The 17,538-nt window shown below is 41.2% G+C and overlaps 1 protein-coding gene across 3 annotated transcripts in view; it reads left to right on the forward strand.

Annotated features, from left to right (window-relative positions):
* Positions 1-11,555, forward strand: part of Secisbp2l (SECIS binding protein 2 like) — a 52,079-nt gene extending 40,524 nt beyond the window's left edge. For 2 of the 3 annotated variants that reach the window (XM_090358444.1, XM_090358445.1), the window contains 4 exons: positions 26-246; positions 1,343-1,497; positions 3,305-3,524; positions 6,581-10,624. In XM_090358444.1, the coding sequence (XP_090214570.1) occupies positions 26-246; positions 1,343-1,497; positions 3,305-3,524; positions 6,581-7,257 (1,273 nt within the window). In that variant the 3' untranslated portion in view covers positions 7,258-10,624. Of the gene's footprint in view, positions 1-25; positions 247-1,342; positions 1,498-3,304; positions 3,525-6,580; positions 10,625-10,940; positions 10,994-11,124 lie in introns of those variants that run through there. The other variant, XM_090358446.1, reaches the window with a different exon arrangement.
* The last annotated feature ends 5,983 nt before the right edge of the window (positions 11,556-17,538 follow it).

Here is a 17,538-nt window from a genome sequence, read left to right on the forward strand (position 1 = left end):
TACTTATTTTTTACTTCCTTTATAGGTATTGTAACCAAGTTCTTTGTAAAGAAATTGATGAATGTGTGACCCTTCTTCTCCAAGAGCTAGTCAGTTTCCAGGAACGTATCTATCAAAAGGATCCTGTAAGAGCAAAAGCAAGAAGACGGCTGGTGATGGGTCTGAGGGAAGTTACCAAACACATGAAGTTGAACAAGATCAAGTGTGTTATAATTTCTCCAAACTGTGAAAAAATCCAGTCCAAAGGTATTTATTTGTTAAAATTGTAAAATGTTTCATTTTAAAGTGTGAGCCATTTGTGCTTCTCTGTAGAATGTAGTCATAAAAAGAGTACCTGAAGTTGAGTTAAGGTATTTGAGATTGGCTTATAAAGTAAGTCCTTATGTGTGGATCCTGGGTAAGGATTCCATTCAGACCCCCAAGTACCCCTTGAATAGCAATAAGAGTGGGCACTTGTCCCTGTGCATTTCTTTAGTTCTAGTACCTTCTTTTGATGTCTTCTCTTGAAAGGAATTAGAAAAAAAGTAAAGCTCTGTGCTCCTGCTTCCCTCAGAAGCCCAGACTCTGTTTAGAGAGGCTCTTGGGGAGCCAGTATGCAAATACTTGTACCATGTGGGTGCAGCCGGATTTTTCCTTCGAGGTGGAGGAGCATCTGGTAGGTGATTAAAATAGACAGCCTTCAGGGGGCAAGAACTGATATGTACATTCAGGAGGAGACCAATAAAACCAACTGATTAGTCTCTCAATGCATAGTGACAGGTCACTACTTGGTTGAATGTTTACCCCAAGAGTAGCAATTTTAAATAATTTCTTTAGAATGTTTGCCAAATTAAAATTCAATTGCTATTAACCTAATTCCTAAGGACAAGCATAAATAACTGTTTGAAGGAATTGAGACTTAGTTGATAAGAAGGATAGTTACATATACAAATACACATACCAATGCAGATGCCTGTATACATGCCCATGCCTATGCAGATGCAAATTCAAGGTAGAGAATCTGTTCAACAACATAAGTGCTGGACAAATTCAGAGAATGTTTTGCTGCAGTGCAAGCATAATTATAGCTAGAGTCGCTCCTGTTAAGAAATAATGAAATGAGGGGCCGGGAGTTTGGCCTAGTGGTAGAGTGTTTGCCTAGCATGCACAAAGGCCCGGGTTCGATTCCTCGGTACCACACACATACAAAAAAAAAGCGGGAATGGTGCTGAGGCTCAAGTGGTAGAGCTCTAGCCTTGAGAAAATCCAAGGACAGTGCTCAGGCCCTGAGCTCAAGCCCAGGACTGGCAAAAAAAAAAAAGAAATAATGAAATGAAATCTCCACCTATGTTGATTTTCATAGGTGGTCTGGATGAGGCTCTCTACAATGTTATAGCTATGGCCCGGGAACAAGAAATCCCTTTTGTGTTTGCCCTGGGAAGGAAAGCTCTGGGACGCTGTGTGAACAAGTTGGTTCCTGTCAGTGTAGTGGGAATCTTCAACTACTCTGGCGCTGAGGTAAGAATGCTGTCATTTCCCAGGCAGAAGTGGTACAACTTTTGTTTAAAGAAATTTGCTGACAAAGAATGACAGGAAATTCTGGAGTGTTAAATTTCTTTTTTAGTGATGAATATGTTTGCATGAGTTAATCTTGAAGCAGAATTCTTTTCAGGTATTAAAAAGATTTTTAGTTTCTGCCAAAACAGTTTTTTCCCCTGAACACCATAATACTTGATGATTTATTTAAAATGGCTGGTTGATGAAGTGAAATAGTTTTTTCAGTGTCTGTCAAGAGAGAAAAGATTCCTTTAGTTGAAGAAATTGTCCTTGTCATTTCACTTTTGAGATGGGCTCTGAAAAAAATGAAATAGCAGCTAAATACCAGTGACTCACATCTATAATCCTGGCTCCTCAAGAGACTGAAATCTGAGGATCACAGTTCAAAGCCATCTTGGGCAAGAAAGTTTGTGAGACTCTTTTATTTCTAATTAATCACCAAAAAAGCTGGAAATGAATCTGTGGCTCAAGTGATAGAGTGCTAGCCTTGAGTGGAAAAGCTAAGGGACAGTTTTAAGTCCCTGAGTTCAAAGTAGCTAGGATTATAGGCATGAGCCACTAGTACCTGGCTAAAAGTCTTTATATTATATAAATAATCCCTAGAAGTTGTTACTGAATTGTTCATCCTTCTTTACCACTATGTAAATACCGCCATTTTATTAAACATTAAGTATGCTTCATTTATCTGTCATGTTGCTGTAATTTTTTTTTTTTTTGAGAGGGGTGATGGGGCTTGAAGTCTAGCATGGGCCCTGTCCCTGAGCTCTTCAGTTCAAGGCTACCACCCTACCCCTGAGCCACAGCCCCATTTCCTGTTTTCTAGTGATTAAATGGAGGTAAGAGTCTACCATGCCTGGCTTGTAATTTTTTTTAATCTAATTTTGTTTCATCAGTGGAGGAAATTCTGGTTATTTAGCCCCATGCTATTTCCAGGTTCTGGGTTTTGTTCTTAGCATTTTCCTTAGACCCTGTAACCATGCTAGCCATTTTGTATCTTCATTGGTTTCAAGGCCCAAGTAGGTATTTACAACCATCACTGACTTCCTTTTGGCCTGATCAGTTTTTTCAACAGGTAAACACTGTAGTGTTTAGGCCCCTAAATAATAAGCCTTCTACTTTTCTGTAGAAGGTTTTGCATTTAGCAAAGAGTGCTCTCAATTGTACCTATTTCAAATCCTGCACCAGATGCTATCTTCCTTCATGAATTCCTTCACGATGCCCAGAAACTGAACTTCAGTGTTTCTTGTTAAAGCCATCACACATTCACTTCTCAAAGCACTTAAAGGTATTATGCCTAGAACTACAGTAGCTTCTTGCCTTCCCTCGAGTCATATAAAAGATTCTATAAGCCAGGTACAGCTGGCTCACGCCCTTAATCCTAGCTACTCAAAGAGACTGAGGTCTGAGGATCATGGTTCAAAACTAGCCCCTATAAATTACTCAGAAAAGCCAGAAGTGGCACCGTGGTAAAAGTTGTAAAAGTAGCTCAGGGACAGTGCCCAGATTTCAAGCCCCAGGACTGGCAAGAACCAAAACAAAGCAATAGATTCCACAGGGGCAGGCATGGGTTTCCATTTTACACCAGAGAGCCTTCATGAGAACCTTGGCTATATCACAGTCAGTTTTAGAATCAAATTTCCCCAAGTCACAGGGTATTTTGTAATTCAGATAACATTCAGATTTTGGCCTGTTGGGAAACTGACCTAAAACAGTCTTCATTGCTAAAAGCAGAAACAATAATGGACTGATAGAGTCTTCGTGTTTCTAGGGCCTGTTTAACAAGTTAGTGGAGCTCACAGAGGAAGCCCGGAGAGCATATAAAGACATGGTTGCGGCCATGGAACAGGAGCAGGCAGAGGAGGCCCTGAAGAACGTGAAGAAGGCACCACACCACATGGGACACTCCCGCAACCCGTCTGCAGCCAGCGCCATTTCCTTCTGCAGTGTGATCTCAGAGCCCATCTCAGAAGTGAATGAGAAGGAATATGGTAAGTGTTGAATGTCATTAAAGTGTTTAGCTTCACTTTGTAAGCTTTCCATCCTACCTTGTCTTGAAAAATCTTTTTCAACTTTATTAGCATATATTGATTGATTGGTACTTTTAATTATTCAGGTCTTGCCCAAAAAGTTGGCATAAGTTTGCACTAAATATGTTCCTTAAAAATTATGGGACCTGGGGCCTGGAGTTTGGCCTAGTGGTAGAGTGCCTGCCTAGCATGCACGAAGACCTGGGTTCGATTCCTTGGTACCACGTACATAGAAAAAAAAGCCGGAACTGCTGCTGAGGCTCAAGTGGTAGAGCTCTGGCCTTGAGAAGTCCAAGGACAGTGCTCAGGTCCTGAGCCTAAGCCCAGGACTGGCAAAATAAATAAATAAATAAATAAATGCATAAATAAATAAATATGGGACCTGGAGTTTGGCCTAGTGGTAGAGTACTTGCCTAGCATGCATGAAGACCCGGCATCAATTCCTCAGTACCATATACCATAGAAAAAGCCAGAAATGGTGCTGTGGCTCAAGTGGTAGAGCTCTAGCCTTGAGAAAGCCCAAGGACAGTGCTCAGGCCCTGAGCACTGGCAAAATAAAATCATAGCTTCTCAGGATGCTGAGATCTGAGGTTCATGGTTCAAAGCCAGCAGGAAAGTCAATGAAATTCTTACTTTTTAGTTAGTAAAATAGAAGTAGAGCTGTGGCTTAAGTGGTAGTGCTGTAGCCTTGAGCAAAAAAGCTCAGGGACAGCACCCAGGCCCTGAGTTCAAGCCCCAGGACCAGGACAAAAAAAATAAATAGACTTCCTATGAGGCCCTGGAATTTAATAATCTCTTCAGTATGTTTCTCCCATGTTAAGCCTATGAATTATAATGTTATTAACAGTGCCAATAAGGATGGGGGGGGACTTTGTGGTCATGAGGGAGGGATGTGAACCTGTTCTATTCTAAAATACCTATAGGAAAGGATGGATTTTTTTTTTCTATATCAGTGTACAATTCATGAGTGATAATCAGGTTGAATACATTCTTGTGATTATTCACTATAGCTTGATAAGACTATACTTGACCATGTACTGGTGGCTCACGCCTATGATCCTAGCTACTCATGAGACAGAAATCTGAGGGACAAGCCCTGTCAGGGAAAATCTCTGAGATTTTTTTTTTTTTTTTGGTGGGTCATAGGGCTTGAACTCTGGGACTGGGCGCTGTCCCTGAGTTATTTAGCTCAAGGCTACAGCCCTACTTCAGGGCCTGGGCGTTGTCCCTGAGCCTTACCCCTGGACCTTCAGTGCCACTTCCTGTTTTTTTCTAATGGATAATTAGAGATAAAAGTCTCATGTTCTTTAGTGACTGGGCTGGCTTTGAACTGCAATCCTCAGATATCAGCCTCCTGAGTAGCTAGGAGTACAGGTGTGAGCCACCATGCCCGGCTTGTGAGATTCTTATGTGTAAACTACCCAAAAGCTGGTAGTGGAGCAAGCTGTGGCTCCAGAATGGTAGAGTGGGGCCAGGAGTTTGGCCTAATGGTAGAGTGCTTGCCTAGCATTCACTCCTTGGTACCACATATATAGAAAAAGCTAGAAGTGGTGCTGTGGCTCAAGTGGTAGAGCTCTAGCCTTGAGAAAGCCCAAAGCAGTCCTCAGGCCCTGAGTTCAAGTCTTCCCCTCCCCCCCAAAGAATGGTAGAGTGCTAGTCTTGAGCCCTAAAGCTCAGGGATAGCACCCAAGACCCAGGACTGACACCAAAAATAAGGGGGAAAGAATACAGCTAAAAAAATGCAAATTATTGTAATTAAATGATACTTTCATTTTCTTTAACTCAAAAAGAGAACTGAACTATATCTTCTGATTCCTGGCACATGCATGCTTGTCTAGTAGTTTGGTTCTAAACTGATTTCCTAGCATTAAAATAATTCAGACTGGAAGTGGCCCTGTGGATCAATATAGTAGAGCACTAGCCTTGAGCTGAAGAGCTCAGGGACAGTGCACAGGCCCAGAGTTCAAGTTCCATGTTTGACCCCTCCCAAAAATTAATAATGATAATTCAGACTGTCATCCAGGTATTATGTACTATAACCTGTTTTTTTGGCCTGTAAAATTACTATGTAGTCTCTGTCCCCTGTCAGGCACAGCAACAACCAAACTCCCCCTGCAGGCCTCTTCATTCCACTTTCCCTCAAGCAACACGCACCCATGCAACTGTGAAATCTCACACACTAACACTTGTGGTTTCATTGACAAAGCAATATTAACAAACAGTTAACTCAAAACTAAAAATAAGGTGAGAAAATAAAAAAGTTATGTTGATAGCTAAATTATATATATATGTATATAAAATAAAACAAATACATAATAAAATAAATTTCCAGAGATGTTAGAAATGCATACGTAGCTGGACTCGTTGCTTATACCTAAAGGGAAGCACATGATCTAAAACTTAAGTGACATGCTGACTGAATGTGCTACAGACTCATGAAATCAGCTCTATTTTACTGGTTATTTTGGCTCTGCCATATGTGAGCTGTGAGTTGTTGTGTGCTCAGTATGCCTCAGTGTGCCTGGTACTGGCGCATAAACTAGTACCAGAGCTTGATTTCAGGAAATCATGCTCTGTCCTTGACTTGGCTTTTCTGCACATGACTAGCACTCTACCACTTGAGCAATACCTCCAGTTCAACCTTTTTGCTGAACTGGAGGAAATAGGGGTTCTTGGATTCTGCCTCAGCTAGCTTCAAACTGTAATTCTGAGATCTCAGTTGTTTGAGTAGCTAGGATGAAAGTTGTGAGCCACCACCACCAGGTTAATACATTCATTTTCATGAGTATATAGATTTTATCCGGTAGTTTCTGTTGCCTTATTTCTTCACTTTGGAAGCACATGCTTTTGGAAATTGACTTTTTGTTTATAACATTTAAACCAGACTACAATAAACTAAATTTAAAATTTTTCCAGTCACTTACTGAGCCAAAATATTTCTGCAGTTTGATGGCTTTTTAAGTTCCATGATTTGGAAACAGTATCCTAGTTGTTAAAAATCTGCTTGCTATTTATAGAGACCAATTGGAGACATATGGTGGAAACTTCAGATGGACTGGAAACATCAGAAACAGAGAGAGAAGTCTCCTGTGAGCATAGTCCTTCTGAAAAACCCAATAAGCCTTTAGGTGACACAGCCCCTTCTTGCAAGCAGCCACCATCAGTAGCTGTGTGCAGCCTTACCACGAACCCGGGGAAGTCTGCCACAGGTGACAGAGATGAGGGGAGGCCGGATGACCTGGAATGGGCCTCCCAGCAGAGCACCGAGACAGGGTCTTTGGATGGCAGTTGCCGAGATCTTTTGAATTCCTCCATCACCAGCACCACTAGCACTCTTGTACCCGGCATGCTTGAGGAAGAAGAAGATGAAGATGAGGAAGAAGAGGAAGATTATACTCATGAACCCATATCAGTAGAAGTGCAGCTCAATAGTAGAATTGAGTCATGGGTGTCTGAGACCCAGAGGACGATGGAAACCCTCCAGCTTGGGAAAACCCTTACTGGTTCTGAGGAAGACCATGTAGAGCAAAGTGGAGAAGAGGAAGCAGAAGGGCCCGAAGTTTCAGAGCCAGTGATGGATGGTGACACGTGGACTCCTGACCTGCAGGCCAGTCCTGAGCAGCCAAAGCCCAGCAACTGCAGCTCCGTGAGCAAAGAGCACTCTGATTCTACACCTCCACCCCAAAACATGTGACTCAGGAAGTGGGACCACCATGTTCTGTCTCCAGCTGGGTGAGGGTGGCAGCTATGATCCTCAATGCTTCATCTCATCATTTTGCTCTGCCCCTCAGTTACTCTGTGTTTAATGCCCAACATTTTTTTCTTTTTTAGCTTTGACCTGTTTTATTATAATCTGTAGCTTAGATTTTAATTAGCATCTGAGTGTCTAAGAATTGTTTAGGAAGTTCAGATTTGTTTCAGTTTACTTTGTTGTGAAAAATGATTAAAGAAAGAGGATCAAGTTCTAATGGAATTAGTTCTTAAGTAACGATTTTTAAAGCTAAAGATCAAGGATCTAAGGATAAAAGCAACTACACCAATGTTTCCTTTGAAACCTGTAACTTCTTCACTCTCATTTATTGAATCAGTAGTTTAGGCTTCTTTTTAAAAGAGCTGGAGGTAGGGCTGAAGTCCACAAAGTATGTATTATGTTAAAATTGATGCAGCTTTTATTTGGTGATCATTGTACTCCATTAAGGTTGGGAAGGGCTAAAACAGAGCTCAGGCAAGTGATAGAGCCACCATGCCAGACCAGAATTGCTGGCCTCATTTATGGGAAGCAATGGATGTTATCTCTAATAGTGAGCAGTTACCATGACGGAACCCATTGGGTTCTGTTTTGTGTTCACTTCTTATTTACCTCAGGAACGCTCTTGTACATAGTCTTATTTCCATAAAGCTGGGCAGGCTTTTGACATGTGAATAACTAACCGATTATATGCACTTACATGTAAAATTACCTATTTTAGGACTCTCTTGATTTGAGAAGGATTTGTTTGGATATCCAAACTTATCCTGAGTATAAACCATTTCATCTTTTCAAAAAAATCACACATTTCATACCTGTCCCTGAGCACTTTCTGCCCACCACCTGACAGGAAGTCAGGGAAAGACATTTTGCACAACTTGTAACATTCTGTAGAGGCATAGAGAAGAAAGTTTTAGAAGAAAAGAGAAAGTTATTGTAATTGTGCTGAACCTACTAGATGATATAGAGTATACAGATATACGCAGGAATTAATTTTTTTATTCACTGTTATTTATCTCTGCCCTTCTCTAGGGATATGTGTACTTGCTTGGGAGAAATTAAATATAATGAGCTAAATGTTATTTTCCAGTTAGGTTCCAACTGGGCTTTGATTGATGGAATGGTGGGGAAATTGCAAATTACCCATTTTTTTCCCTCTTCCTTCTACAAAACTCTTCCATCTCCACTGGCCAGTGTTCACACACACCATCCTCTTACTACTGAGAAGCTCCCCTAAGCAAACACAGATGGAGGAGGGAGGGGTAGTTCCCTGCCCTGGCTATCTGGGGTGGGGCTTTGCCTCACAGAGGCAGGAGAGAAGAGGTAGAAAAATCCTTTAATGAATTCACCAGGACTCTGTGCTACTTTGAGTATTTTACAGTGCTGGCACTTAACTATTGGAGAGATTAGACTCTTTGTTGATGATGGAGTGTTTGAGAATTGTGAAAGTATAGGAGCATTACTGTCTGGGAAATGTCAAATCTGTCAACTTTCTTTGTGTGCAGAAAGGGGACATGATCATTTTGTCCTGTCTAAATGATTCTCCAGTATAGACTTCAAGTCACTGATTACTGACACCTAAAATATAGCAGGTAAAGAATGAAGCCTCCGATGTTGTAATCATGCATTGATGTCTGGCTGATGTTACTGTCTCTAAATTTGTGTAAGGAAATGATAGAGGTTTTGAACTACTGACAATCCTAGGAGTGATCTGGAAAACTTTTCATACTTTTTAAGGTGTTCATTTCCTTTGCTCAAAGTCGGTGATTCAGACAACTCTTGATCTTGAATTAGGTTTTTCAAAGGTTTCTTATATTTTATATCTCTTCTAAACATGAATTGTCATTTTAGATTTTTGACATTTGTATCAAAAGAGAAGTTGGGATGGTCTTAGAACATCAGGAACTTAGTTTTGCTGTCAACTTCTGAAGTGTTTGATTATATTTGATAAATGCTGTTCGTATGCAATACCTCTTCTGGCAGCAGATTCAAGGGACCAGATTCATTCACCTTTGTTATATGAAAATGGTCACATCTTGAGGGCAACCCAAGACTTATTAAAGGAAATGCTTCTATTATGCTGAGATTATACTTAAGTATATATTGATATGTTTATCAGTTCTTTCAGTACATTCTGGAACTTGTGTATACTGAATTGCAGGCTGTGTCAAAATTAGGGCAGGTTTAGTTAGGTTTTGTCTTAGGTTTCTTTTAGTTTGGAAGTGCTTGTGGTTCACTCCTTGGAGGCTTAAGAGAAAAGATTCACCAGTGCAGAAAATGAAATGAATGATTTCTTTTTTAGTGCGTAGAAGCTATTTCAGTATAGACCTGTATGACTTAGAGTTGGGTTCCATTCTTCCTCAAGTTAGATTTCTGCTTCAGTAGGGTTGTTTGCTGTGAGAACAACTTCTCAGAAGACTTAATTTGAATGGTTCGAGTGCTTGTAAATGATATGCTCTTAATTTCTTTTGACTGATCACAGAGAAAAATAACGTGTTACACATAGAAAAGTTTTTACAGGCTTTGACTGGAGGTCATTTTTTGCAGAGATGGTATTTTATATGCTTCCAGTATTTGGAAAAGAACTAGTCAAGAGGAATTCACATAGTTTCAATATTGATAATTTAATATCTAAATAATGTAGGTGTCTGATTTCTTAATAAGCTGGGGGGGAGGTAGGTGGGGGGGAATAATAATGTGTGAATGAATAGCAATCTCTACATTCATTTCCAACTTAACATAAAACTGCTAATCGTAACACATTGTTACTTTAATATATGTATAAAGTATTACTGTTTGTAAAGCTGTTTGCTTAAAAAAGAATCGTATCATGTAAGTATTTTCTGTACATTGTGCCAACAGGTTAGGAATCTGCTAAAAACAAAAACAACTTATCTTCTTTTTGATTTAAATTTTTTTCTGTGAAATAATTTATTTACAAACATATTCCTCTTCCCTGTTCTTATAACCTTTACCGACACCAGGAATCAGCCAGGCTGTTCACCTGATGGGAAATCTGAATTCTTACTCAATGATAAAGATTGAAACTCTGTTGGCACATCACACCTTAAAAGTATTTGTATTATTTTGTAATTTAATTTCTAAATATGCCACACAAATTTATAACTTAATGTTTTAATTGTAATGCTCTAATAAAAACTAGCAGAATTAATATGAGTTACAACATGAGTGTTTGATCTTGTTCTTCCACTGAATGAAGGATGATTGTTACATCCTTTGGTTTGTAACCGTCTTTTGCACTATGTAAATACTAGTGGGGATTCTTCTATATTAATAAAATTATTGGAATGTAGTCTGTCTTTTGAAAGTAGATATTTTAATTGCACACCATGTAGAAAAAAAGGAAGAAAAAAAGGAAGGCTTAGTTCATGGTACACCACAGTGCCATCAGGAAGGAATTGTTCGTAGGAATTTCCATCTTGGGTTGGTAACGTATTCTCCAGCACAGATCTGCACGTCTTGCCAGACCATCCTAGATTGGAATGCTCTGTAGAACCCTCTTTTCTATACTGCATGCTGTGTGCTTTGTACTTAATAGTTGTTTCCAGGCATTCAACCCTCACAACAGCCCCCATAGGCAGATGCCATTACTGCCTCTGATTTTTCAGGTGAGGAAACTTTCATGGACACATCACATAACTTGTTCATGAGCCCCCAGCTAGTAAGCAACAGACCTGGGATTCATACTCAGTCCCATGCTTTTAATTAGGGTTTGGGCTATGGGTGGCCAAGGGATGGGTGGGGGAGGGAGTCCTGGGTACAAACTCAACATACTTCTGTCATCTCCTCCAGGTGTCTCCTGCTGTGTAGAACTTGAGATGTGAACTGACTGCCTTTAGGATTGCTTGAATGCCTTGCCAGACCATTCTCTCCCTATCATAGTCCCCGACTGAAGAGTGCATCACTGCCTGCCTTTCTTTTCCAGTAGTAGTTTCTCAAGCTGTCCAGAAGAGGGTGTGCATAGCACCTGAAAACATTTGAAGGCTACTACATAGTATGAGGAAAGGGAAGTAACTTAAACTCTAGACCTTGTTTGTCATAAAGGGTGCTTAGTCTGAGTCTCTGGTCTGAACTTGGGAACTGTGCTCATAGATAGCATCTCCTTTTTGAATGACCATTAAAAGGTATTTAGGGGGGCCGGGAGTTTGGCCTAGTGGTAGAGTGCTGGCCTAGTATGAACGAAGACCCGGGTCCATTCCTCGGTACCACATACGTAGCAAAAAGCCAGAAGTGGTGCTGAAGCTCAAGTGGTAGAGCCCTAGCCTTGAGAAAAAATCCAGGGACAGTGCTCAGGCCCTGAGCCCAAGCCCAGGACTGGCCAAAAAAAAAAAAAAAGGAAGATATTTGGAGTCTTGGTATAATAGAACAGACCTGTAATCCCAGCTGCTCAGAGGGGGAGGTAGGAGAATACGAAGTCTAAACAGAGCGAAAACATGACACCCTACCTGAGCAAAATGGCATATGACATGGCTCACCTGCTTTTAGCGTGTTTGCCTGGGAAACTTAAGGCCCTAAGATCAATCTGCAGTATAAAGGAAGTTTTGAGTTATATGACATACTTTGTCAGCAGTTCCATCAATATTTTTGGCTACTTTGGATTGCTATGTTGCTGGCACAAAGTATGACATCTGGTTTATTATGTAACAGGTATGAGTGGCTGAATGTATTGCAAAACCAAAGCATACAGTACAGGTCCCACAGTGCAAAGTTCGAGTTGGCAGGTGTTGTTGGGTCCCTGTCTTCCTCCCTGTCTCGCTGCTATATTGACCAAATTTGCCAACTTCAAGAAAAGCAGAAGGAGCCGTTTTCTTTTCTTTTTTTCTTTTTTTTTCTTTTTGGTGGGTCATGGGGCTTGAACTCAGCCTGAGCACTGTCCCTTAGCTCTTCAGTGCAAGGCTATTGTCCTACCCTTGAGCCAAGCCCCACTTCCCATTTTCTAGAGGTTAATTATAGATAAGAATCTCAGGTCCTTTTGTGCCCAGGCTGGCTTTGAACCTTGATCCTCAGATCTCAGCCTCCTGAGTAGCTAGGATTACAGGTGTGAGCCACTGTGCTGGCCAGAAGGAACTATTTTCTGTTGCAGAAGTAGGTTAGGTAATTGGGTGGCTTTAGCCTGGAAGCAGAGATTTGGCACAAGCAAGAAAGGTATGTGTACATTGGAGCTTTCAGTTCAGTGTGGTGCTCTTATCCAACTGCAGAGAAGCCAAACAGAATGGAATTGTGGCTTGGTGAGTTCTGCCTTATGCTTGTAGAGGTTAGAGTAATATTTTGTCTGGCAGTACTAGGGCTTGAACTTGGGGTTTTAAACCTGTTAGGCAGGCACTCCAGCACTGAGCTGGGCCCCTAACTCCGCAGTAGTGTAGGTTTCTGTGGAAGGAAGGAAGGAAGGAAGGAAGGAAGGAAGGAAGGAAGGAAGGAAGGAAGGACTAGCCACAGACATGGCCTTGAGTTACTCTGAAGGAACAGGTTCTAACTACAGGCACTCCAAAATGGGTCTTGCATTTGAGGTAGTATCAGTCCAGCCTGTCCCTGCCAGGGGAAGGCGGCACCTAGTTAGGCAGGTTCTGCAGTTTATTGTTACTGTCATTTGAATCTTGGCATTCTCTTTACCTAAATTGGAGAATTTTCTTGTAAAACCTCAGGCCTCTGCCTGTAATCGTAGCTCCTCAGGATTCTGAGATCAGAGGGCTGTGGTTCAAAGCCAGCCCAGGCAGGAAAGTCCATGAGACTCTTATCTCCAATGAGCCACCAGTAAAATGGAAATGGCGCTGTGACTCAAGTGCTAGCCTTGAATAGAGGAGCTCAGGGATAGCAAAGCTCAAGCTCCACAACCAGCCCACTGCCCCCCCCCCAAAATAAAATCTTTTTTTTTTTTAATTGTGATTAATAGAAGGGTTACATTATATTTACCAGATAGAAGGTGCATAACTTTACAAACATTGATACCCTTTCTCATGACCTGGTCCCAAATAAAATCTTAATGGTAGTATGGGTTAATCCAGGGCCTTATGCTTGTTAAGCAGGCACCCTTCCACTGGAGCAATGCCTCCAGCTCTTTGCTTTTAGTTTTTCACGTAAGAGCTCTCATTTTTTCCTTAGATCGTGACACTCGTATATACACTCCCATCATGGACTGTATTGCAAGGTGTAAGGGATTCTTTCTGTTTTTTTTTTTGCCAGTCCTGGGTTTGTGCTCAGGGCCTGAGCACTGTCCTTGGGTTTTCACAAAGCTAGAGCTCTACCACTTGAGCCACAGCACGAATTCTAGCTTTTTTCCTATGTATGGGGTACCAAGGAATTGAACCCAGCTCTCCGTGCATGCTAGGCAAGTACTCTACCATGAGGCCAAACTCCTGGCCCCTGTCTTTCTTTCTTTTCTTTCTTTCTATCTATCTTTCTCTCTTTTTTCAGTCATGGGACTTGAACTCTGGGCCTAGGTGTTGTCTCTGAGCTCTTCAGCTCAAGGCTACCGCCCTACCCCTTAAGCTATAGCGCCAATTCTGGCTTTCTGGTGGTTAATTGGAGATAAGAATCTCATGGACTTTTTAGTGCCCAGGCTGGCTTTGAACATAGATCCTCAGATCTGAGCCTCCTGAGTAAGTAGGATTACAGGCATGAGACACTGCTCCTGGTTTTTTGTTTGTTTTTCTTTTTTGTAATGGTTGGCCTTACTCTCTACCTCCATAGTTAGCTGGGATTGCAGGTTTGAGTCACTGTACCTGACCCATGAAATGAAACTTAGTTAAATTCATTTATCTGTGGTTTAGAAGAATGAGAAGAAAAAAATGAGAGAAAAGTTGGAAAATACAGATTCTTCCATCACCTTTGCTCAGGGGTCATGCTAATCCCTGCACAGTTCTAATTTGGGTATGTATGTTTCTGAAGCAAGCATGACTAGTCATTCAATTTTTACTCTTTCTTTAATACTGGGGGTGTACTTTATTCATTTATTTATAGGGTTTTGTATGCAAGGCCTCATGCTCAATTTGCTTATTCATTTGATGCTTTACTACTTGAGCAATGCTTCCAGCCCAGCTTTTTGTGTAGAGCTTTTTATGCTGGAAATACTGAACTGTAACCCACAGCAGGTGGCTAGTAAGAACCACAGCTATTTTTTATTCCATAGTGGTTTCTCAAACTCTGCACTAGTTGATTTCAATACATAGACAAAAAAAAAAACTAGTGTAGGCAGAAAAGCCAGGCTCTCCCCCCACCTTCCAAAATTCAGCAAGTAATAATACCTTTTAAATAGCTAAGAATGACAGATTTTGCCTTCACACAAACTAGAAGCTGTCTCCTTTCACCTTTGCCTGGTCTAACCTTCCTCTGCAGTAATGAAAAACCTGGGATCCGCCTATAACTCTTCTATCTGCTCCTTAGCTAGGGCAAATGCTTTCATCAGCAAAGAAAGATGGAAAATTGTGTCTGCAACCCACTTAACTTGGTTTCCTTAGCAACCAGAGCACAGTATTTAAAGTGACAGCCTCCCTTGCTCAGAATAGAAATTGAATAAGCTTGACCATGATGCCTCAGGTCTACCCAAGGCTGTTTTTAGTCCTTTAGATGGTTCCTTGGCTTTCATGGTAGCAAACCTTTAAACAGATAACTTCTCACAGAAGCTCTACACCTGCATATGGAGCCAGCTTCAGCCCTGCTGGTTATCATGGCCCTAATCAATCCCCAACCCATGGAAAAACAAAGCAAACTCTTTCTTTTTTTTTTTTTTTTTTTTTTTTTGCCAGTCCTGGGCTTGAGCTCAGGGCCTGAGCACTGTCCTTGGACTTTCTCAAGGCTAGAGCTCTACCACTTGAGCCTCAGCACCACTTCCTGCTTTTTTTATATATGTGGTACCAAGGAATCGAACCTGGGTCTTTGTGTATGCTAGGCAAGCACTCTAACCACTAGGCCAAATTCCAGGCCCCAAAGCAAACTCTTTCAATGCTGGTGTCTGAGAACAATTTTCCATACCCACGTGACAGTTTACCGAAATTGCTACCTGTTTCTATGAAATCTGAGCAAAGCAATTCACAACAATGAATCTACTGCAGACATTTAGGAAAAGAACATATTAAAAAAGAAAAGAATTTCCCTGGTGCAAAGATCTAAACTCAAGGCCTCATGTAAGTCAAGCTACTGTTCCACTTGTGCCTTTGCTAGTTAATTTGAGATACAATTCTCACAAACTTTCCTGCTCAGGCTGACTATGAACCCCGATATCCAGATGTCAATCTCCTGAGTAGTTAGGATTACAAGCATGAACCGCCAGCATCCTGCAATATATTTGGTAAGTTTTCATACACATCAAAACGGTTCTTGCTCTAATAGCATAGTGAGTCAATCCAGATTGCTTTTCATGCTGTTCTGTATGACATAAGTAATAGAAATGAAAAAGATTGTAATATTGGGAGACTTTCCTAAAGGAAACACAGTACACAAAGTGACCATGTACTGTTGTAAAAATGAAACAAGCAGGCTTGCTCAGTGCAAGTCTTCTAATTTGTACAAACTTTAAACGTGTATAAATCACAAGCAAGCAAAAAAATACAGGATATGCCTGTCACTGGTCAGTCCCTTCACTCAGGGCTTAGGTGCCTTGAGTCATTCAGTTCTTACCAGCTTTTTTTTTTTTTTAATGGCCTAATAGATATCATGTGGCAATCAATGTATTGTTTTTTTGTTTTTTTTTTTCTTTTATGGGTTATGGGGCTTGAACTCAAGGCCTGGGCTGGTCCCTGAGCTTTTGCACTCAAGCACTACTTTCAAGGATTTTTGTTTTTGCTTTTTTTTTTTTTTTTTTTTTGCCAGTCATAAGGCTTGAACTCAGGGCCTGGGCACTGCCTTTGGGCTTTCTCAAGGCTACTGCTCTGCCACTTGAGCCACAACCTCACTTCTGGCTTTTTCTGTGTATATGGTACCAAGGAATCAAACCCAGGGCTTTGTGCCTGCTAGGCAAGCACTATGCCATTAGGCCATGCTCCAGGTCCTCAAGTTTTTTCTTGTTTGTTTTTGTTTTTTGTTTTTTTGTGGGTCATGGGCCTTGAACTCGGCTGGCCTGAACACTGTCTCTGAGTTCCTCAGCTCAAGGCTACCACCCTACCCCTGGGCCTGGGGGTTGTCCATGAGCTCTTCAGCTCAAAGCTATTGCCCTACCCTTAAGCCAAGCGCCACTTCCCATTTTCTAATTGGAGATAAGAGTCTCAGATCCTTTTGTGCCAGGCTGACTTTGAACCTTGATCCTCAGATCTCAGCTTCCTGAGTAGCTAGGATTACAGTCATGAGCCACCGTGTCCCCGGGCTTTCAAGTTTTTGTTTTTTGCCAGTCCTGGGCTCGAGCTCAGGGTCTGAGCACTGTCCTTGAACTTTCTCAAGGATAGAGCTCTACCACTTGAGCCTCAGAACCATTTCCAGCTTTTTTCTATGTATGTGGTACCAAGGGATTGAACCCAGGCCTTCGTGCATGATAGGCAAGCACTCTACCACTCTGCCAAACTCCTGGCCCTCAAGTTTTGTTTTGTTTTTTATATTGTCAGTGGAGCAATGTAGACACAAGTTTCCTTTATCTTCTTGCAATGGGCATTCATGAAGTCACACAGAGAGTAATCATAAAGTAAGAATGGGTCAGTTGTATAGAACCAAGCATCAGAACCATGCTACAGTGATGGTGCAGACAGTATTTAGGTGAGCTTTCTGAAGGAAGAAGCACCCCAAGCTGTACTTGGTTGTCATGTCACCTTACAGAATAGCATAAAAAGCAATTTGGCTTGCCTCACTATGCTCTTATAGCAAGAACAGTGTTGACATGTAGGAAAACTTTCCAAATATATTGCAGGACATGGATGGTTATGCCTGTAATTCTAGCTACTCAGGAGACTGACATCTGGGGATCAGGGTTCAAAACCAGACTTGTATCTCCAATTAACTAGCAAAAAACCCACAAGTGGAGGAGTGGCTCAGCTGATAAAGGGATAGTGGCTATGCCCTGACTTCAGGCCCCAATACTGACACACACACCCCTAACAAAAAACTTTCTGAATACATTTCTGAAGAAATGATCCTGAGAGGCTGTTTTCTTTTTAAATCTTCATCTCTTTATCAATTCCTTTCTTGGTTCAAATCCTTCACTCATGACTACCTTAAGTGACTTTTGTCATTCAGGTGCTTACCAGGTTTTGAATTTGGAAAATGAATGTGTTCTCTTTTGTAAGT

Source organism: Megascapheus bottae, chromosome 25 (assembly GCF_031878675.1).
Source record: "Megascapheus bottae isolate mThoBot1 chromosome 25, mThoBot2.hap1, whole genome shotgun sequence".
In the NCBI taxonomy this organism is placed as follows: domain Eukaryota; kingdom Metazoa; phylum Chordata; class Mammalia; order Rodentia; family Geomyidae; genus Megascapheus; species Megascapheus bottae.